General features: G+C 39.6%; 1 protein-coding gene across 2 annotated transcripts in view; it reads right to left on the bottom strand.

Moving 5' to 3' along the window:
• Positions 1-9,046: 9,046 nt before the first annotated feature.
• The window catches only part of LOC139650329 (testis-expressed protein 264 homolog), a 36,131-nt gene continuing 22,384 nt past the window's right edge, over positions 9,047-22,793 (bottom strand). Inside the window, exons 3-4 of one of the 2 annotated variants that reach the window (XM_071526964.1) lie at positions 16,516-16,685; positions 9,047-10,512 (exon numbers count right to left, since the gene is read on the bottom strand). In XM_071526964.1, the coding sequence (XP_071383065.1) occupies positions 10,227-10,512; positions 16,516-16,685 (456 nt within the window). In that variant the 3' untranslated portion in view covers positions 9,047-10,226. The remainder of the gene's footprint in view (positions 10,513-16,515; positions 16,686-22,793) is intronic. The other variant, XM_071526963.1, reaches the window with a different exon arrangement.

Here is a 22,793-nt window from a genome sequence, read left to right as displayed (position 1 = left end):
ATGTGTGTGTGTGTGTGTGTGTGTGTGTGTGTGTGTGTGTGTGTGTGTGTGTGGTGTGCACGCATACTTTTGCAGGGAGACTGAAGAATATTCTGTGACGTCCCAGGAGCAGACCCAGCAAGAAACAACAGAGAAAACGAGGAGGAACAAGTGTAATGATTGCTGAATCTCCCTCTGGTAAGTGTTGTGGGTGGAAAACCATATGGTGAATCCACTGCTGTCTATCCAGTGGAGACGATAACACATTATATAGAGGTAAATTAAGGTTAGAGAAAAGAAGATAAATGAATCTCCTGAGATCAATGTAAAATCTGTCTTGAATACGCTATGTGCCGAGTCGTTTGCCCTATTATTAGACGGGTCATATCCTCAAACATCCTTCAGCCTAAAATACTGTGATGACAGGAAACCAAGGTGAGAATCTGAAGAGTTCAACATTAAGAATCTAACTGTCTGTGCTGTCTCTTGGAGCAGATGGGGGCTATCTGGATGCAAAGACTGGGTCACGGTGTGAATTAATGGTGCAATAAGGGACAGCCAATTAAGCAGGCCCATGCAAACTAGGCCAAAGTAAGGTTGAAGGTCCAGAAGAGCCCCTAAAAATGCTAAGAAGTGAAAACAAATGCTGGAGAGTTTGAACTGGACATCATATAGCCTACAACTGGCAAAAGTAGGACCACATTTCCTACCAATTCTTTGAAACAATAGTTAAAAGGGAGAAGTATTATTAATGTGCATGAGCATTATCGCTTATAATACTCAGCCACACACTTAGCTGTAAAATAGCTTCTATCAGACCTTGATCACATCATTCAACCTGTCTTGTGGTAGAAACGGCTGTCACTCTGACACTCTGCAGCCAAGAGAGTCACTCGCTCCCCAGCTGTTTCTGTACAATATTCCCTCTGAAAGGCAAGTTCAAAAAGAGAAGGCAGTGTGCATTACTCAGCTTTGAACCATCAGCTATTGCATTGCCACTCCAGCCCAGTAGAGAGAGAATTTCTCCAACATCGGCAACATAAAGATGCTTTGAAAACACCGTTCCTTATTGTCTTATCCAAATATAGCTAATGTGTAATGTATGACTCACCGCAGAGTCGCTTTCAGCAGTGATAATAATTGGTAAGTAGAATCCTACTGTGCACTAGTGTCTATGGAGAAACGCAATCTTATTCAAGTCGAAAACTATGAGCTGAAGAGATGGTTTGGTACTGAGTGTATGTCCAAGTCCTATAAACCAACTTAGCCCTGTTGACGAGGTCCACTATGATCAGGTAGTAATGTTTTCATTCAACTCCGTACATCATGAATTATGTTGAAAAAACAATCATTGGATAATTTATTTTTAAAGAAAAAAATGTAACAACCATTTCCAGTATTATTCCAGTATTATATTATTTCCAGTAACCACATTATCATGTAGACGATCCTATCAGTTTTGCCTATATGAACTGTTGTTAAATACTAATTACAGCCTAAACACAACATTGGTCCCACATATTTCCCTATAGAGATTTATTTAAAATAATGCTTTCAAATATTTATGTGACTAACACTTGGCATAAAATTATAGCAGAATATTAGTTTTCATTATTATGACGAAATCTGCAGGATCAACGTTGGATTTTAGACATAGTTATTGTGACTACCATACCTTGTTATTCCCAAGTAATATACAAGTCCCAATTTTTCATGCAATATGACACTACACAACAACAGGTTTTCTCATTATTCTGGGAGATTTTGAGCAATGGTCAGACCACACAAGTCAAATCACTAAATACCACTTGTCATTGCCAAGCATTAGCCTCTGTTGGTATGCAAATAAGTCCATATCCATTACAACGCATTTCTAGATGATTCTCTGGATGAGTAACCAAATTTCTATTTTTCAAGTTGTTCTAGGCAAGACCCATTATTTTACAACAAATGAAATACAAAATGAAGCAAAAACCACTGCAACCAAAACTCAAACCAAAACTGCTTATGATTTCCATCATCATATCATCTCCAGTGGGGACACAGTTAATCCCCCCACCTGGACTTGTCAGATGAAGGAATTAGGACTGCTCTAGTGACTAGCAGCCAGCTGATGGTGAATTGGATGAGTAATGTGCTGCAAGATGGTGAATTTGAACACACACATGAATCAGCGCATCATTGCAATGTGCATCAAAAAAAAGCAGAGGGAAAGTCTGAGTGTCAGCCTGTTAATGACTCAAACACATTTTCTAATGATTTGAATGTGTTAGTGTCCCGGCACAATGTTTACTCACATAAGCAAAAGTATAGGTTGCACAGTATAGGTTACATCACATGTGCATTCAACTTTATTTGGCGTATTGCAAACTTGCAGACAGAGATGGTTTGGCTGCATCAGGTATGACTGTTTTGTCATTCTTGACCATTTGATAAGGTGTCATGATGACAACATCCAACAAGAAAAAAATACCTCAAGACATGGAGGTGGCAATTCAGCACTAACCACCATTATCATTCCCCTCACATCTGAAAGAACATCTTGTTGCTGCAACATCCTGTCTGGTTAGTCACCAAATATGTAATCAGAAAGGTCTAGAGTCAAACTAGAGTGGAACAAAGATAGAATTCTAAATCATGCAATTATCATAGTTGCAAGTGCAAAAAAACAAATGCAAAAAAGAATGTGATCCGAAGCACAGAGTCAGCATTGTATCATTTTATTTATTTTTTTTCATTTATATTTTCTTTAGCACAAATGGTTCTGAGTAGAACAATACAAACAGGAAGTTCTGAACAAAGGTATTGTACATCAAAAAGGGTTCTGTATTGTTCATTGGGGTTCTCCTACAAAGACAAGAGAAAGAACCCCTAAAGGTGTTTGGCTACACTTTTTCTATTCAGAGTGAAGGTGCAGAGTGGGAGAGTCAAGAGCAGACTGGAGGATCTACTGTAGACTGATGATGTAGTGCTGCTCTCCAACGGGCTGTTGTGCATCAGTGTGTGCACAATAGGAACTATCACTCTATATCGGATCTGTCAGTAGATATAACTATACGTGATAATGTGTTTATTGCAGAAAAATCAAATAGTTTGTGTTTCTACAAGTCCAGTCTCTTCGTTTACAGACAGCCTACAATTGCGCACCTAAATGTTTTATGATGAATCATTTAATTGCCAAACACTTCCCAGCTTAAGCAGCTAAATATCTAATTGTTTTTAATCGTTTATTCTTCATAATAACAAGAGGCAATTTAAACTCAATGCTATTATATGGCGCATTTAGGGTATTCTTTTACACGCGGATGATAATTTTCATATCATGCCTAACCAAATCAGTTGTTTATAGGCTTCACTAGCAAATGATTTCATGACGCTTGTAGACTGAAAGCAAACCCGAAGGAGTTTCACAATTTCGTTTATGACACAACAAACAAACATTGCACTTATTGGTTCCACTTGCTGTTATGATGCACGAGCCAATGCGCTTTTGTATTAGCTATGTAATTTTCATAAAAAAATAAATGATAGACTAACAGTCCGATGGCAAATGGTTTGATGATAAAGTAAACTACAGGTCAAGTTCAACTGCTGTTGCAATTTAGGCTACATGCTTTGTAACATATCAGTCCGTCAAACATTGGTGACTATTGTGAGTTTGTGAGTTGCCTTGTGAGATTTAAGTGGAATAAAGTGAAGTGGTTTTTTTTCCAGAGGTTGTAACCACAACACTTATCTGCCGCACGACTGATCGTAATAAATAGGCGAATGATTTAAGGGGTGATGATGAGGTTGTGGGAAACATGATCAAATTTCAATGTAGCACGATTACAACAATTACAAATATGTCAAGTTATACATTTATATTGTAGCCTCGTCTACTGCCAGGAGAATGCAGATAGACTGTTATTTCTATGAAATTACTCCAATATAGGCTACATATGAAGATATAACAAGAACATAATGCTGGGTTAAAATCCAACTCAAAAGGGATTCATTTCTTACCTGGTTGTAACTGTATAGATGTATCTTGCTTGATATGTGTGCAGGTCTCCGCGTAAAAATGTGAGGTCTTCTATTCCACACGCTGTGGGAAAATATATTGGCATATACAAACAATTTGAAATTTGCTTAGGCAGTGTAGAAAGAGCGCTTCACGTGATGAGCCGAGTCCAGATGAGGTTAACTTTGAACATGTTTGCCACGCAGAGGTCGGGATCTGTCCGTGGTTCTGAACTGTTGTTCACATTGGCATGAAGTCTGACAAACTCCTCTTTCTTAGCGCTTTCCAAGTTATAGTTCTGCCTGCCAACTACCTTGTCCATAGGCTCACGCACCGGAGCAATATAACGCCCAAGTGCTCAAATGTCCATATGCATCGACATTACTGGTGCTCGAAAAACTCCTATATTATTGCCAATTAGATTGAGAGACAGGTGAATCTAAATTAAATTGCAGTTATAAAATTCGTGCAGCACATTTCCTATTTTAGACGCGTCTCTCCGGAAAGTTCATCAAATCAACTTCAAAACGAGAGGTCTTGAGAAATCCTATTGTCAGATCAGACACATGCAGCCACTCTCTCCAGCACCGCTGCTATTTGTGCAATGAGCCGACGCTCTGCTCTCGTCTTGCAGTAACCTGACTGCGCTTCACACAGCTTTGCCTTGCAAGGCAACGTGGTGAGTTACAGTAATGAAATTAGAGTAGCTCAAAAATGATACTATTTTACTTAACTTACAAAAAAGTATGTGCTATTTGACATTGCATAGTGATGCGCCCTGAAGGTGGTTGCATTAATCAAAACCTCAAATTCTGTTTTCCAACCTCTCACAGGTCTTTTCAGGAACTTGTTCATGCAGAGTAGACCTATATTCCCTGTGGATCTGGGCTGGGATGGTGTCAGTCTGTTTAACTTCTGTCAGTAGGCTAAAGCATGATACGCTTAAAAAACAAATGTGAAATAGCTTTCCAATTGTATGAAGCGCTCTCTCGTTTTCAAGCTAAATTTAGAAAGATTCTATAATAAGGAGCATCATCAACTTTCTGCTACCCGCTATGATACGTCAAGACAGCTCTCAGGCGACATCATAGCGTACCCAATGGCACAAATGTGTGATGAAGATTCATTCACCTCATTAAAACAGAATCATCCATTTTGGTGACATTAGACTTCACAAATTGTGGCAAGTGGCACCGGTTTGTTTTTCACTTAATAGGTGACACTGAGGGAACGTCCCACAGAGATTTCCCATAACAAGCACAGAGTTCCTTGGATCTGCATTTCAACCATATTTGGATATAGGCTATTCTAGGTTGGATGAAATGCAGATAGACCAGTCTGTCTCCGTGTTAATGATATCAGGCTGTCGGGTTGATCACTTTCTCCATGCTACAAAAAGGTAATCGTTTTTGGCATTCTCTGGCCAAAAGAAGAAATCGTGTTGATTCAGCCCATTAACTGTTAAAGGGTTGTGTAGCCAGCGGTGTACAACTTCAAAGTAATGTCTCAGCGGTAAGTAAGGTTAACTCTATAGCACCCGTTATTCCGTGGTAATGCATTACATAGACAGACCACTTTAGCACTTAGGTTTTTTTTATTTATTTATTTTTTATCCTCAGTGATTTACACTCCAACTCCAGAAAACAGTATTACATCAGCAACATTCCTGTTGCATAATTAGTCAGGAGGGGTGTGTGCAGAAATGAAATGCCCCTCTATTGCATTTGTTTTTTTTGTTTCCAACCGAACAGGCCTTCCCTGCACAACCAATTAAGATTAAATCTGGAAAGGAGGACAGGAAGCAACATGTGACACAAAGATCATTCCATCTAAATTAAACTTAATTTCTCACCCATCTCTGTCACACCTGACACACACACACACACACACACACCTCTCTTTCACCCACACAAACAAACACAAATACACACACTTTTTCCCCCTCACTGTTTTCCAATGTTTAATTTTCGGACTAACAATAGCTAGTTAGGGGGAGGGGAAAGAAGAACTTTTCCGTGTACAGTGGCAATTAAAATGACGAGCGGGTCCTCCTTGTTGCATAATTCCCTCAGCTAACACAAAGGGACCAATTTTCTCCTGAAATAGAATTGTAGTTTACATTACAATAGTAGGGGGCATGTGGGCGGAATACAGAGTTTAGATAGGAACATGTCAATTAATGCCGACTGAAATTACAGAGAACAGAAACAGTGTTCCTAGCCAGTGTCCAGCAGTCTAAAAGAAACACCATAGAAATAAATTAACCACAAAAATTGTAGCGCCCTTTTTTTAATGATCAAATCATTATTTTGTCATTTGTCCATTAATCTGGGATCATCATAATGATACGATCAAAAAAGGGGGAACTTTCTTTCTGTGGTGTTTCTCTTTTAGTTGATATGGATAAGTATGGGACCATACAGTATACTCCTATTGAAAACATTCTATTCACCCACTCATTCATCAGGCAATATTAGGTAATTTCTTGTTAGGCCATTGTCTGGTAAGCAGTTTGAGTTGCCAATATCAGTACCTAACCTCAGCCACAGAGAGGCAGTAGACAAGTCTCCTCTGGTCAGGGTGTGTCGCCTCACCTCAGTGTCGTCAGGTAACCACAACTACATCTTCATATTCCCTCCACTATATCTATATCAGCAGAAAAAATACTTCATTTTAAGCCTGAGCAGAAAGAACTGTTAAGCGCTGCAGCAGGATGGCTAAATGGTAAGAGAGACCATCCTGTAACTGGGAGGTCCCAGGTTCAACCTCCCATAATCCCTTGTTTAAAGGATAAGGCCGGTGTTTTTTAATGCATTGCTTACTGTCAACAAATCCTATGAAAATAACAAAATCAACAATGCGTTTGCTCTACTCCCGTTACTTTCTGACTTCCCACGTACCGTTTTTAGCCTTCAACCCGGAAGTAATTGGCTCCAATGGTAAGCTAAAAACCTTGAAATACAGCTCACAAAGACATAGTTTCAATTTTAAAAATCACTAACTGTTACCACGAAAAGTCAGACTGTTGTAGTTATTACCAAATCAAATTCAAATGGGAACAAATTCTTCATTACGCCGGGGACTATTTTCGGTGCTACGGAACTACTTTCCTGAGATCGCAAACGTGTTTACAGCCGGCTTATTAAGTTGTTTGAGGAAAAAGTGGGCTGGCCCGGTGCATCGTGATGATGAAATATGCTGCCAAGAGCAACGGCATGGCTCTGTGACGTGTTTTTAATCATTTTTTTAATACAATGGAGTTCTATGGCTGCTGGGACACGGCTTCATTGGGCACCGGCTACATGGACGAGATTTGCTGGCAAAACAAAATCATTGCTGATTTTGTTATTTTCATAGGATTTGTTGACGGTAAGCAATGCATTAAAAAACACCGGCCTTATCCTTTAAGCCTCCTGGAACAAGACACTTGAAGCTCTACCAGCTCCACAGGTGCTGTTATGTGGTTGGCCCTGTGCTTTTTACAAACGGGCCCTCTGGGATCAATATGATGCCCCAATGATGATGCATAGTCATATAAAACAAATTCCTGTTAAAGCATCAATTAAGTTTCCTTCCCCCACCCCTGCTTATAAGCTGTGTGCGTGCAATAAAAAATGTGACAGTTAATAAATCATTCACAGATCAGCACAAATTTGGCAACTTACTACATCGTGGGTGAACGCAAGAAACAAGGAAGGATATAGCATATGAGTGGTTTCATGGTGTAATTACACACAGAGACAGCATCTCTGGGCTGTTCCTGTGCTCTTCATGCTCATCTATCTCATTTACCTTCATCCTCTTGGGAATCACCCTGATCTTGAGAGTAATTATTAGCATTTAGATTAAAAATGTAAACACGCTATAGATCATTTTATTTGTAGAATGTCTGTTGGATTAAAGCTCAGCACTCTGCTCCTTGTAGGTCTTTAAGGCAACTATAAGCTAAATTAATGAATGGGTGAAGCTGCAAGACAGCTCAGCTTTTTTTTCTTATTCCCATGTTCCAGCAGAGTAAAAACATACTGTATAGTCGATAGTACAGTTGTCAATGAAATCACTTCAATGAGCATTTTACCCAGCAAAAGATCACCTTGAATGGCATTATTACCACTCCAGAATGAAGCAAAGAATGTCTGAAAATACACACAGCTCAGACACTGAGAGACAAAAACCAACTGCAGCATATACGTAGACGTTAACAATGTATATCCTGCTTGTCTGGGTGAGTAAACAAGAGCTTCAATCAGAGCGGGTAGTTGTGGCATTGTGAAGCTGAACAAATACACCTACACAAATGTCTCGACTTTTCTGAGCAGAAATACAACTGTTTTCATCCTGGAGGAAATTTAGAATGGGTGAAACAACGGTGTAAGCAGTGGGATTTGTGATTGATAATCTTTTAACGATGCTGCGGGAGGGATATTCATGCATTTCAGTTTCTCCCTCTAAGAATAGGAAACAATAACAAAAAAAAAAAAAGATAGTTCACCCATGGGTATGTCTTCAGCCTCTTGCAGTGCTGTCATTGCTTTGTATTGTCAAAAGTCGGCTTAAAAACAAGGCGGGGAAGACGTCAGGCTGCGGCTATGATGTTAGAGCAAATCATAATTCAAAGAAATGCAAATATATAAATGTTACAGTAACAGTTGTTCAGTATTGCATGTTGATGATTGGGTATGGCATTGATTTGTTTGATGACAGTGTAATGACAGAGTCTTATTTAAGCATAAAGTGTTTCTTACAGTCATAGCAAACACACACCGGGCACTTCTCTGTCTACGCTGATCTTGAGAATTATAAATATACATGCTTGAGCTCAGAATATATAAAGGCTATTGCTACTTGTATATATGGTCTGCCTCTCACATAATTACAAACATGTTCATCCCTTTGTGATGTCTGCACCCTCCAAGTGAGTGTGGCTTGCTGTGAGAAGCCTGGTGTAATCCTGTGTGTGTCAGAAGATAAAGGATATGGATATGACTGTACATACATTACAAGCTGTGGGTCACCAGGTGGTCTTTCAGGCTGCAGCTGCCATATTTATTTCACAGAGAGTGAGAGAAGAGAGAACAAAAAAAGAGAAAAGGTGAGAGAGAAATTAGCCTGTGTAAAGAGAAGGCAGATGGGAGAAAGGTTGAGGAAAGTAGCATAACAGAATTCAGTGGCAAAACAGAAAAAGAGAGGTGGGAGGGGGGGGGAATTAATGTGTGAGGAAAATTGGAAAATTGTAGGGTGCAGATAGAGATTGTGAATACAAGGTAGTCTCAGACCTTTGCTTTCTATCATAGCTAAATGAATATTAATGGTCAGCCCACCTGTCTTGTCATCTTGCTCCCTGACTGGTCATGGCAGCAGGCAGCACACTCACTATAATCATGTTTTCTGGGCAGGAAGACTGCCGGGCAAAAAGGAATTCCTCATTCATTCAGACAATCAAGACTTTGCTCTTTGGTACTGGAATAAAAGCTTTACATCAAAACGTGTGCATCAGTAGCAAAGCTATACCAACAAAATGCCTGGTCAAAAATACACATTATGTTAACAGTCATAACTAGGCGCACGAATATTCAATGAAACACAACATGAATTTTTGAAAAACAGCACCGATCACTGTGTGATGTCTATGTGTTTATGCAAATTTAGATACCCAATGTCAATTTTCAATTAATGGAATTAAGGCCCCCTGTAAACAATTTAGTAAGTATCACTGAAACTACCATCTGTAATTCCCTGTTTGCTTGTGCGATAATCCTTTAACACTGTTAAAAACACGGGCTGTGGTTTACACACACACACACACACACACACACACACGAATACAGCAAGGATCATTCTCAAACATCTCGATCATTCTCAAACAACTATACAATAATTTTAACTAGAGAGATAAAACATGAACAGTGTACAACAATCAAGTACAAATCTTTGAGTCATTCTGTATCATTTTCACAATAACATAACTTATGTAAAAAAAATCTTTTCAAGAAATTCAGGTTACCGAAAACATTTCCGCAGATTTCAAGTGGGCTATTTTCTGTCAGCACAAACCTGGCCAACGTTGACACTGTCCCTTTAAAAAATACACACAGTGTGATTAAAAGATCAACACCAAACATGGGTGAATATTTCCCCTAAGATATGAACAGATATTGGATTTCTTTCTTTTCATTTGCACCGTTCAACCCTCAGAGCTTCAGTCCTTTATTTTCTTTATTTCTTCAACTGTGTCTCACTTTTTTCACTCCTCCCCCCCGACTGCAACCCCCCACTCTTGACTGGCCGTGTCCAGGCTCTTCTGGTCGGAGGCTCCATGGTTCTGCTCCTCTCCCGTTCCCTGCTGTCCACCATTGAGCTCCCAGTCCAGCTGCTTCGATGCGGACGCTGTGGAGCTTCTCTCTCCGTAATCCCCACCCCCTTCATCGGGGGAAAGCACCGAGTGGACGGAGGACGGGGCCCGGGACGTCTCTCTGCTGTCTGACAGGAGAATCCCACTCCCTGAGCTGTATTCACTGTTAGAGTCTGTGCTTGAAGCAGTGACAAAGCAAAAGGGACAGACAGAGAGATGGTGAGAACACTTTTATAAACAGAGACCACGTGAGAATTGAATCAAAATCCACATTGTTGTATTTGAACTGAACTGTAGCTTCGGATGAGATATTTCCACATTCACAATTCTTACTCTAGTTAACTGCAAACTCACATGAATCCTCCGTGAATCATAAGCATGGAGGCAAATATCTGAATCCTGACAATTTAGCTTCAAATAAAAATTTGACATTTCACACCACAATGTAACCCAAAGTGCTTTACAGACATGGTTAAATACAGTTCAAAGCCATGAACAATTAAGCCAATAACATAAACCAAACAGCCAACATCATAAAAGGACACAAGAAGAGGAAAAGTAATGTTTAAAGAGAGTGAAAAGTATAAAATATCTTCACCAGTCTCTTGGCACAAAGTCATGCATTTAACCAGCAGTACAGGCAGAGTAAAAAAAAACTGAGCAATGTAAATTAAGGGTAACCGATGCTGGACTGTCTCTAAAAATAACATTGTCCAGTTAGCTTCGATAACAAACACTTTTCTATTGGCTCATTTCATTATTTCCCTTCTCTGCTACTTCTGATGCATATCTTTTACTGTTTACTGGACTGGATTTTTCATGGTGAAACAAGCCCAAGAGCTACCAAATTGGAGCACAAAGCAGATCATATGAGCTACTGTTTTCTGCTGGTGACAGCATCTAATTATATTTTCTTTACAGTTATTGATCGTTTTTTATCCTTTCTTGTCTTGCCGTTTCTTATTCACCCAACTAATTTCTTCTAATGCTGCATTTCATTTTTATATTTTATATATGTATAGCAAGGTGAAAATTCCATCAGCTGTGCAGAGTTAGTAGAGATTGGGTTCATTATTCTTATTCTTATTCTTATTATTCTTATTATTATTATTAATTAAGTAATAAAGGGATGAATAAGGGACCAAAAAAGAAAAAACTATATAGACACTCAACTCAGAAAGTGTGGAAGCAAGAAAATAATATCTTAACTTTTTTTTTTTTTGCTTGTTAGGCTTTTTTCTTTTGATTTTTCTAGTTGCTAATTAACCATGGGACACCAGCAGTGACACCTTGTGCTGTCACTCGTGACTTGGTTTTGAAGTTGGAACTCAAAATAAGTAGTGAAATGTTGTTAATTAAAAACTCCTGTAGGCTCAAGGGCTACTTCTTTTTAATTGGATGGGTTAATATTAGCAGTCCAACACTTGACTCCTCAGTATTTTTTAGTTTGTTGGCACTTTAATAGGCTCAGTTTCATACCTGTGTTTGTGTGTGTGTGTGTGTGTGAGTGTGTGTGTGTGTGGCTGTGTGTGTTTCCATGTAACTGCAATGAAAAGTCCCTCTCAAATCTATACCTACCTACAGCTAAGCCAGCCTGCCATTAATAGCAGACCTGATTATGATGTACGGAGCTATAATTGAGCTTTAATATGAAAAAATGGACTATAGCCAGTAGGTGGCTAATCATCATATTACCATCACCAGTAATATGATGAATGTGGCAGGGGTAAAAACCTCAAAGGCAGCAGAGTTTAGCACGTTAACAGAATGACAGGCTGACAAATCATAGGTCTACTCATTGCAGTGCCTTTGGATTGAGGAAGAGCGAGTGAAAACTATGAGGAATCATGTAAAGACAAAATGTTACAACTGTGTAAGTCACAAGTTTTCAAGAAATACATCTTCTCTGAATGTAGGTTTTACGTTTCAATCGAACCACTCTTCGATGAGATGAGTGAGAGCCATCTACAACACAAACATACATACATACACTTCAGGAAGACAGAGAGAGGTGAAGTAAAAGACTGCAATCACAGCGAGAGAGCAGCTGCTGACTTACTGAATAATTCTAGCTGTGACAGGCTCTCTAGACACTTAACAGCAAAGGAAAACCATATTTATCTTGCTTGTAAAACTTCAATGGTGGCAACTACACCAAGAGGCAGTTCTGAGCACAACTGAACTGACTTTCAACACTGGGAGCAATTCATCACAATTAACAACTAGAATAAGAGGAAATTGTGGTGTATGACTAATAAAGGGGTTCTCTATCAATAAGAGAAGGAGGTTTTAATCATGCAGACTATTCAAAACATTAATTACGTTAAAAGTTCTACACAATATTTTGACCCAAGTGCAACTTCAAACTCAGCACTAGTTTAACAAGGAAAATATGTTTATGTAAGCCTACTGTAATTTTTTGTACAATTTTCAGAGTGGTGGTTTGTCAGTAGCCCTGCATCTCATTTAGCCTCATATAAGCCTAATGTTTATATGATTTTGTCACACATCTCTAATACATCATATGAGAACCGGTGGGAGTGAAAGAGAGAGAGAGATTGAAGGGGAGGGATACAATGAGTTAATGTTGATAGAGAATATCAGACTGGGGCCAGAATCAAACACACAAACAAGTTTGAACAAGGACTAGACCATATGATTTGAAACTAACTGCATGTAAACAGCACAGCCAATTGCATCATCAAATATTTATTTCTGATAATAGCAATGCCATAGTCATTGGGCTATGACTGTGGCTTGTGGCAGGTTGAACTGGCCTTCCAGTTGGCTACATGAGAAAATATGTAGGAAATACACCCCAATGTACAGTATGTAGAATGAACTCATATTTATCTTCATAAAAATGCAGTCAAATTTAAATCTAGCCAACAGCTCTCACTGATTAATTTACGCCCAACTCATTTGCATATGATTGATAGGGGCAAGAGAAAACTGAAATAATACAAATAAAAATATGCATACAGAGCTCTAAAAAAGCAATGGCTTTGGTCTCATGGTGGTTTGGCTGAAGTACTTTTCCTCCATTGGTCGAATGCCTGAAGCAACTCTCAAAATTTAATCAGTCAATGGGGGAAAAATCCCATTTGGTTTGGAAAATACACATTAGGCATGATATCCTCATATTTTGGCTGCAAAATTGTCTCCGGATTTGATAGGAGAGGTTTAGTGGTGCCTTCAGGCATCCGTCTCTCCAGCCGTCAGAGCAACAATTGATCCATTATTGCAGTGAGCCAGTGAAAGATGCTGCGGGATTTCAGCATGTTATGATTTAATGGGCTTTCTTCGGCTTACTTGGGATGCGTCAGTTGGATAATCTTCAGCAAATAATTTTGATGGGTCATAGTCACTGAGGAGCGACATAGTGTAAATGGCGGCAATCGGCATAAGCTAATAGTAAACTTGTTTATGCGATACAAAATGCTTCACCAGACCCATTCAAAGACAAGTGCATGAGACAAAGCCAATTATGCAGCATAGTGTAGCGTGTTAGTGAGTGACAGGGTGACTTGGAGATGGGTGGCTGACAGAGTGAGGAGGCATGTGCGGTGAGGTTCGGGGTCGGATGCTGTCACTGAGACGGGGCGGTGGATGGGGGGGGTGGCGATGGTCCGAGAAGTCTCCAGTGCTCCATTGACCTGGCTGAGATGAGTCCAGAGTGACAGGAGCATGGGTACCTGTCACATTATCATTCCCAGTCATGGACCCAAATGTCACTTCAACTCTGCAGCATGCCTATGACACTGGCTTTGGAAAAGCACTGAATTTGTCAGTGTCACTCAATTTCACTCAGCCAAGTGTGGAATTCCAGAGGGGACAGAAGGCCTCTGTGGAGACGGGCCAGGTGTGATATTCTGTATTGTAATGTTTTTGTGTTACAAAGTGTGGGTGCCACAGTGGAAGAGAGATGTGACACTTTCTAATAGTTTCCATCAGCACAAATTAGTCTGCCCTCATCCCAGTGGTCAATGAATGGTATAAATAAACTCAGTTCTCTCTTTTACACAGATGCAGACACATGTGAGAGTGGGAGAGATGGTCAGACAGACAAACCAACACACAAATAACAAAATGGCATTTTTTTGTTTAACACATAGACAGTATTTCTGAAATGATAAAAACAAGAAGTAGCTGTTCATGTTTCTGGTCAACAAAATTTAAAACAAAGTCAACTCCCAAGTGTCTGGCAGCAGGTATCGCATTATCAGTGACGCAGTCAAGACGCATCAAACTTGTGGCAGATTGATGATAAAATAAAAGTGCCATAAATTGGCCTTCATATGACAACAATGAAAAGAAAGCGGTAGGTAGACTTTCCAAAATCATCGAGCAGAATGTGGACTCAAATTGATAGGTGTAGATGCGATAGATGCCCCTTGAATAAATCAACCACTGTGCGCTGTGCTCCTCTATGCATAGTTGCATACACCAATGCACCAAAACAGGTGGAGGCTCACTGGCCCAGATGAGTGAATTAAATACTTCGGACTGTTTTTCTGCATTTTATTTACAATACTTGAGATATTTTCCATCCAATTTGATTGGACACTGACATGGACATCTATTGTATCTAAAATGGACTGTAAAAACCCCCATAGCAGCCACACAAAAATCAATTCGTTTTCTGAAATGTACTCTGTTGAGCCATAATAAAGCTATCAACAGCTGTCCCATTGTTGCTGAGACCAATAGTGAGATTATGAATTACTGGGTGTAATGTTGTGAACTAGGTGCCTATGTGAACATGCAAAATAGAGTAGATGAGTCTACTTCTGATTATTGTTGAGAGAGTGCGGAGGGCCGTGGTTCGTGGACGCCAGAACTTATTGTTGAGCCTACTGGTTGTTTCTTGGACCTAATTCAATAAAACATATGTGTTGGGAAATGCCTACTTTATAACCCCAATGATATACCATAGTTGCGTCATATCCTGTGTATTGGTAAACGAGCCTTGTTATCCTTGACATAGACAAAATTAGGTCTATGCTGTAATAGACATTGCGTTGTGTGTATTCGGTCTTCTTTTTAATGACTGTACTTTTAATTGCATCCTGTAAATTTCCCCATGTGGGATAAATAAACTCGTATTGAACTAAATGAACAATTAGGTGTTATAATGCTATTATCTTCAAACTGGCTTATTTTCTCACTCCATGTCTACTCAATGATTAGTCCTGCTTCATTGGCTTCATTACTGCTGCAAACACCTCTTCACAAGCTTTTATGTCTCGTAATTCTGAATTAGGGTCAAGACTCAACAGTTGAATTGTGACACTGTTAAAATGCCTGTACACCTTGAGACCTCTAGAATCTGATCCTGTCCAGTATGTACAATCAGAAAAACAGACCCTCCATATGGTGTCCATAGCTGTGGACAGGCCCCTTGGTGAGTGGCAGCACACTCCCACCAGAGGCTTTAGTGTCTGGACTTTTCATTAACACCTGAGAAGGTGTCAATCACAGCCTGCTTCTGCAGGGGCTGCTCATAAACAAAACAGCAGTAGAAACAAGGTCCAAATCTCATGGGTCCCACCAGATGGATACTCAAAACATTATGTAATTATTCTAAAATCTGACATTAGATCAGAGACTTTGTGCAAATATTAATAAGGAATGAGCATTTTTCATTATCGCTCCAAAATATGAGGCCTTCCAGCACACTGCAGGTAAAGTAATTAGTCAGAATTCACGGATTACCTCATAAATTTGAGGCAAAATCCATAACCATAAAAGTCACATTCTGCTGCATAAATATCCTTTTCCATGACTGTTGTCTACACTTGTTATTATGGACAGGGAAATCATTGAGCAAATTTGCTTAATGATTAGGAAAGCATTAAGCAAAAATGAAACTGGTATTTGTTGGCCAGCTCATGACTACTTCAGTGAGGGGTTCAACTTAAGTGGGGGGAGTGGTGAACCAAAGTACATGAGGTCTATGTTAAGGCTTTGGAATCATCATTAAATTCTAATATGTATTATTTAGGGTTGCTACACAACAGCAATATCCAAGTGGTAAGATTGGCAAAGCCTGTGATCCTGTATAGCTCAACTGAGATTTGACTCCCACTAGGTGCACCCGTAATTAAAAGAAAAATGTATGCACTTACGGTACTCTAAGGTGCTTTGGATAAACGCTTCCACCGGACAGAATGAAGTATGCCTACCTGAGAGCTCTGTGTCGCTGTGGGACTCCTCTCCTGCCGGCAGCCTCCTCTCTACCTGGCGGACCTCAGGTACATAGAAATCTCCCTGGCGAGCCAACGGGGCCATGTAGTGGATCTGACCCCCTCTGTAGATCTCCAGGAATGGGTGTGCACACAGCCTCCTTTCCTGGGAGAGATTTAAAGGTGGAGAGAATAAAGACCATGAACAGGACTTACAAGAGCTGGCACGATGAGTAATAGTTGAACATTTGTGTTTAGTTGAAGTCCAATAGAGGGATGACTTCCATAGTGTTTAAGTAAGATCAATTAAACAAAATTTAAAGATCTTTAGAATACACTTGTTGTCTAAGGCTGCTGATCAAAACTATGCAAGTATAGTGTGTGTACAGAGTAAAACTGTCAGTGTCGATTCAACTCTGAAAGTGTTAAAATCAAAACTGCCAATGTTTTATGAGTCCAATGAACTCTTATTAATACTGGAAAATCTGCTGTGTATGTGTGTTTGCGCGCACACATGCACGAACGTGAACAGAATAAGCACGAAACCAGGATACAAGAGCAGGCATGACGATAACCCCACTAGTCTGCTTACAGTCTGGCCATGAGGGAGAATTATTTGATTTCAGATGTGGGAACCTCTCTCCTCCACGCTGGCACTACAATGAACTCCCTCCTCACACCCCCACATACAGCACGCCTTTGATCCCTGCAATCTGTCTTTTATGTATGAGTTACCTCGCTGGTTGTAGCCGGCTGAATTAAAACTGCCTTGTTCTTCCTCCGTTACTCGCCTCACTCCTCCAGAAGAGAGGAGTCTCCCATGACAAGAGACCATTACACTTCTCTGTGCTCATTAACCTTTCATACACAATGTTTTGCTATTCTACTCACAGACAGCCAATGTCTGTCACTTTGACCCTACTGACATACAGTATGCCTAATGCCTACTGACACTACATACACTTTAGCTACACTGGGGTTCTCAATCTGATCCATTATTTAATTCAAAAATACATTTGTTTTAATTCACTGGAAATCATGTGACTGTTCATTCTCAAAGCTGTTAGCTTTCACTACTCATTTCTTTGATTACTGGTGATTTTTTTCATTTCAACCTTGAAGTAGCAGTGGTTCGTTTTTTATGCTGGCAACCTTGATCATCATTTTCTGTTGGTGGATACAAGTAAACTGTTAAATTTATACATTAGACTTAACCACAGCTGATTTAATTTTCTCATGGTGAATAGGTGAACGTGTACTTGAGGTTGACTTCTGACACACAGACTGTACCATCTGGTCAGGTTTAGAGTCAAACTATCATTTTAGTTAAAAGTGGGTGCGTCACAGGCAGATTAAATAGAGAGCCTAGCCTAATAAATTATGGAAATGAGCACCTTTGGAGGCTATTCACACATATTGCACTCATTTCCCCTATGTCCCATGACTGTGCATCAAAGCCAACTTCAATTGTATTAGCCTGATCATTTGAGCCCACGATTTATTTCTCACACTATGGCAAACTCATGAAATCTCTCCAAGAAATGACATTTTTGTTCATGAAACAGTTTAGAATATTATTATTCCCTGACAGATCCTAGCTACAGAGAACACTTGTGCCCCTTGCTGACTTTCCAATTACATTCTGAGTATATAACAGAGAAAGTGAAAGTGAAAAGACAGAGAAAGTGAAAAAGGTAGACAAAGCAAACAAAGTGGATGTGATGACAGGTAGGCTACTGTTTAGTGGAACAATAGGAATGTTACACACACTTTTACCAAAACATCTGATAAGCAGACAGACATGCAAACTGCAAACACTCACACACACACACACACACACACAGAAAGGAAGGATGGGTTCTTTATAGGAAGCAGCTGACTTATTTTCAAACTCGATCTTATTATCTCTCCCACCATCTGTCTCTCAACCCAGTTATGACAAGAGCAAGGTTTCTTTCGTGGCTGTCTGTACTGTCAGTTTCAGTGATTACAACAACATCAATTATTGATGCGTTTTGCCTTCAAAAACATCTGCTTATGCTCACTAGCTTGGCTCATTGGCTGGAGTCAGAAATTGACTGCTGCAACGCATGCAATGCATATTGATGTGCATGCATGCATGCATGCACAAATACATGCCCACAATTTTAATTTTGATATTCAGAGCCAAGCAATACATGTACCAAGTATTCATTGAAAGTATTCAAATCAAACGTGTAAAAAGAAATGCAGAAGTATACACACTGCAGGAATGCACACCAGGTAATGCCTCTTTTGTGCATTGGCCTTGGGTACAAATAGTTTTTGAATGGCAGCTCTGCCATAAATACCGGCTTTGTGAATCTCACGACATACGGTTTTTGATGAGACTGTGTCACAGAGGTATTTATTCAATTCAATTTGGTGGTGTTTCCTAGTGATTATCCTGTTAATTATCTCTCCATCATTGTTGGTGAATTTCAGCTTACAACTCCTGTTTCTCTTTGCCAATGCAATTTGTTCATGTTTGTCATGATTTTTGAGACTGTTTCCCTTGCCACTTGAAGTCATTTTGATGGTTTTGTGGCCAATGCACCTGCAATTTTGGCACTGACTTGGCCTCTCCATGTTGCCTCATGTTGCTGTGAAAACTCACATATAGAAATGGTAATTGTCAAGTCTCTTTTAAAGCTGACAGACTGCAAATTGGCATTCAAATGAATATGACTCGCCTGTGTAGCTGCCTTTGTAATTGTGATTTAGTTACTTCAAAGTTAAGGTCCTTTTTCATGTGGTGTTTCCGCTGTTTTGTCTGCCCCCTGCATCTCCTTGTGTACAACAGTTAAAATGAATCCCCAGCTAACAGACTGTAGAAGTGACATTAGCACATTAAAGTTCCTACTATCCTTTTCATTAACAGAAATGCAAAACTGCTCTTCAGCAGTCGGGGGAAGGAGTGGCGACTCATCCAGACCCACGAGGATGGCCAGACAACTGAGTGAAGAAGAGAGGAATGCTAAATGCTAACACTCTGAATCAATTAGTATTCAGAGAGAGGCTCCACTCTCCCTGTGTGTGCTCTCAATATAATTGGCTGTTTTGCTGCCCGAGTAGGAAGTTCTCCAGAAAGCTAATAATAAGGGCCATATAAAACTTATGGTTAAAAAATTTCATAGCAATACTGTAATACTTCAATATCAATCAACATTTTGGGGGTTAACTGGAAACGATGAGCGCTGTTAATGGGTCTGTTTGTTATATGTAAAGTCGAAGTTGAAATTGGAAATGTTGAATGTTAATAGTCTTGTGAGGTGGAGCGACATAAGCGAGACTATCGTAAGCGAGAACCTTCACACCAAGCAAGTGTTTTTCACCCATATCGTGACACAAATTGGTGTCGACTCCGAAATAGCTTTGCTATTCTTGTTCATTAGATCAACAGATGTTTTTTTCAGTTTGTTTACCTTCAGTGAATATCTTCTCAGTAAACTGTAACACAGCTAAACTAGACATTTAATATTTGCTTTTTAATGATGTGCAAATAAATAAATTAAGTCCTGCCCATACAGATGGTAAAAACAACAATTATGAATAGAAACAAATGTAATTCACTGCAGTAGTGATTGGTGATTAATAGGTAGGAAATTACTGGCATTTTCTTGACAAAATTGGATTAAAGTAGGCCTATAAGAATAGCCCAATCACCAATTCAGAGAGAAGTTCCGTTGCTATGTTGCTACGTTGCTACGTTGCTATGTTGCTATGTTTAATATCTAAAAACATGACGCCACATTGTTAAGAGCCAGAATGTAGCTCTGTCTATTCCAATTCCTCTACTTCTTCTTCTTTAAACTATGGGAATGGAATTTAAGCTTGCACAACACATTTGGTGCAACACAAGAGTATTGAAGGTTTATCAAATTCAAATATTGGATTCAATCTTTCAATACAGTATTGAAATTTTGGTTATCGTGACAACGCTACACCAATAAAACAATCTCAGATTTCCTAATGTCTGCCAATACCTGTAGGTGGGCTTAAAGACATACCAAGAATGATATGCTGAGAAAATAGTGCACGGAGACATGGAGTATCTAGGTCTCCAGTCACAACAGAGAGACTGCCGCGTCGGAGATTAAACACCTACTGCAGGATGCCTACTGCATGGCTAAAGGCTTCGCTCTGTCTTGGAATCCGCCAGCTCACACATGCGCATGCTCTGTCACTCCCTCACTCACTCTCACACACGATCATATTATTTTGATTTTGATATCCAGAGGCATACATGTCCAACGTATGCATTTTATGTCAAATGTGAAAAGAAATGCACACAAAGTACACAAAAAAGTGGCAACATGAATGGGTTTCCAATTCATATTTCGCTCATAAATTCATTTGAATTCTTCAGAATCAGAATATTTTCTGTTCGTCAAGTACAGCAGGCAAAAAAGGAATTTGACTTGGTTAATTGGTGCTGGCACATTGCAGGATTGACACAGTAGGCAGGCACAAGATATAACAGGACCTCACCTCACATGTAGTGCAAACAAGACATACTGATTGAGACTAGACTAAATATAAACACATTGCAAATATACGTTCAAAGCCAAAGGATGATTCCAGTGCAACAGCTTTGGTATAGCTGGTAACAGCAGTGAGTGTCAGCTAGTGAAGAAGTCCAGTGCTTCATCAGGTCGAAATACTGAGTGGGTTGGACAGAATATGTGAGTTGTCAAGGTCAACTGAACTCTCTGCAAAAATCCCTTCCAGTAGACTGGTTTTGTATTAGAAACAACAGACAAGGAAAATATGTGAATATGATAATAGAGAGTACTTTACATGGGGCCATTAAATGTAGCGCCGATGTTAATATAATTCATTTGATGATGTCAGTTTTGGAGACAAGTTAGTTTCAGGCTAGTTTCAGTTTTCATACAGTTTTAATTCTTAATTTCAGTTCACTAAATTGTTTTTCATGCTTAGTTTTAGTTCAAGTTATCTTATATAGTCCAGCATACATCAGGGTATCTGCAGGTTTGAGCAAGTTAAATTCAATACATTTTAAGACCTTTGTAAAGGCAGTTAGAATAATCTTAAGACAATTTCACAACAAAAATACAGCTGGAACGTAAAAAACATAAGACCTGTCAATATATTTCTGCAGAACTCGGCTGATTTCTTGCTATAAAAACACAAAATTCTAAGACCTCTCAAACTGTAATTAAGACTTAAAGACCGTAATTATCTGCATTGAAGCCCTTTTAAGGCCTGGATTTTTAATTATTCAATTAAGATTTTTTGTAGGACCTGCAGACACCCTGCTACATGTGTGCATACACTCACACAAGCTCACCTATATTGCAAAACCTCACTGCCAGGTGAGTGAAACAAAAACCTGAGCCTGGCTACAAGGAGAGGTTAGTTTCTCTGTGTCGCTCTAAACAGAAGACCTGGGACAGAGGGCAGGCAAGTAATTAGACCAGTAGTGGAATCGCTGACACAACCTGTGCACAGTGGGTTTTGGTAATTGGGTAGGGGATTGTGGATAGGGTACTTATCGATTTTTGTTTGCCTTTTTTCATAGTCTCCTCCTGCAGTATCAGAGTGTCGGGGCCCAACAGAGCACTTAAAGGCGGTCCAAAGTAACGGGGTCACAGTAAGGTCGTTTCCTCTCCACATCCTCCACAGCATAAAAATGGTAATATTTCGGACAGCAGGATATCTCTGTTATTTTGTCTCTCTGGCATTCAAACATTACAAGGGAATCAAGGGCAATTGCACAAGCATCAACAGTACACAACCTTTCCTTACTTTGATCAAAACAGTTTCATAATTAAAAAACAACAGAGTCAGCAAAAAGCAGAACTGAATATATCAACCTTGCACTTCATGATGCTATGCTGTCTTCCAGTCTTTAGAGACATCATGTGTCATTGAAGTCCATCCTTGCCGACCATGACTGGAGATGCAGTGTAAATTAACCAAACGGCTAACTGAGATGACATTGACCATCACCATCAATACTTCCCTTAAATGAGACCAAATATGGCAGAGAACTGCAGTAATCCATCTCTTGGTTTTCTCACGGAGGAATCTCCACGGAGAGTCGATGCTTGTCTTTACAAGCCTCACACATCAATATCAGCCCATGCTGAAGCTGATATGGACGGGGACATGCAAAGGTACCGTGGGAGTACAGTTAACGGGTTTAGGACGTTTAATTCAGGCAGATAGACACACTGTCATAGTTAAATAAACCTTCTTATTATGGCCCTTTGTTATACTGAAATGTTGT

The sequence above is a fragment of the Centroberyx affinis genome, unplaced genomic scaffold, assembly GCF_046629955.1.
Source record: "Centroberyx affinis isolate AG114_WGS23_722 - 3 ecotype Tasmania unplaced genomic scaffold, CSIRO-AGI_Caff_v1 ptg001484l_1, whole genome shotgun sequence".
NCBI classification, from domain to species: Eukaryota; Metazoa; Chordata; class Actinopteri; order Beryciformes; family Berycidae; genus Centroberyx; species Centroberyx affinis.
Note: the sequence above shows the minus strand (reverse complement) of the source record. Positions and strands in the feature narration are given on the sequence as shown.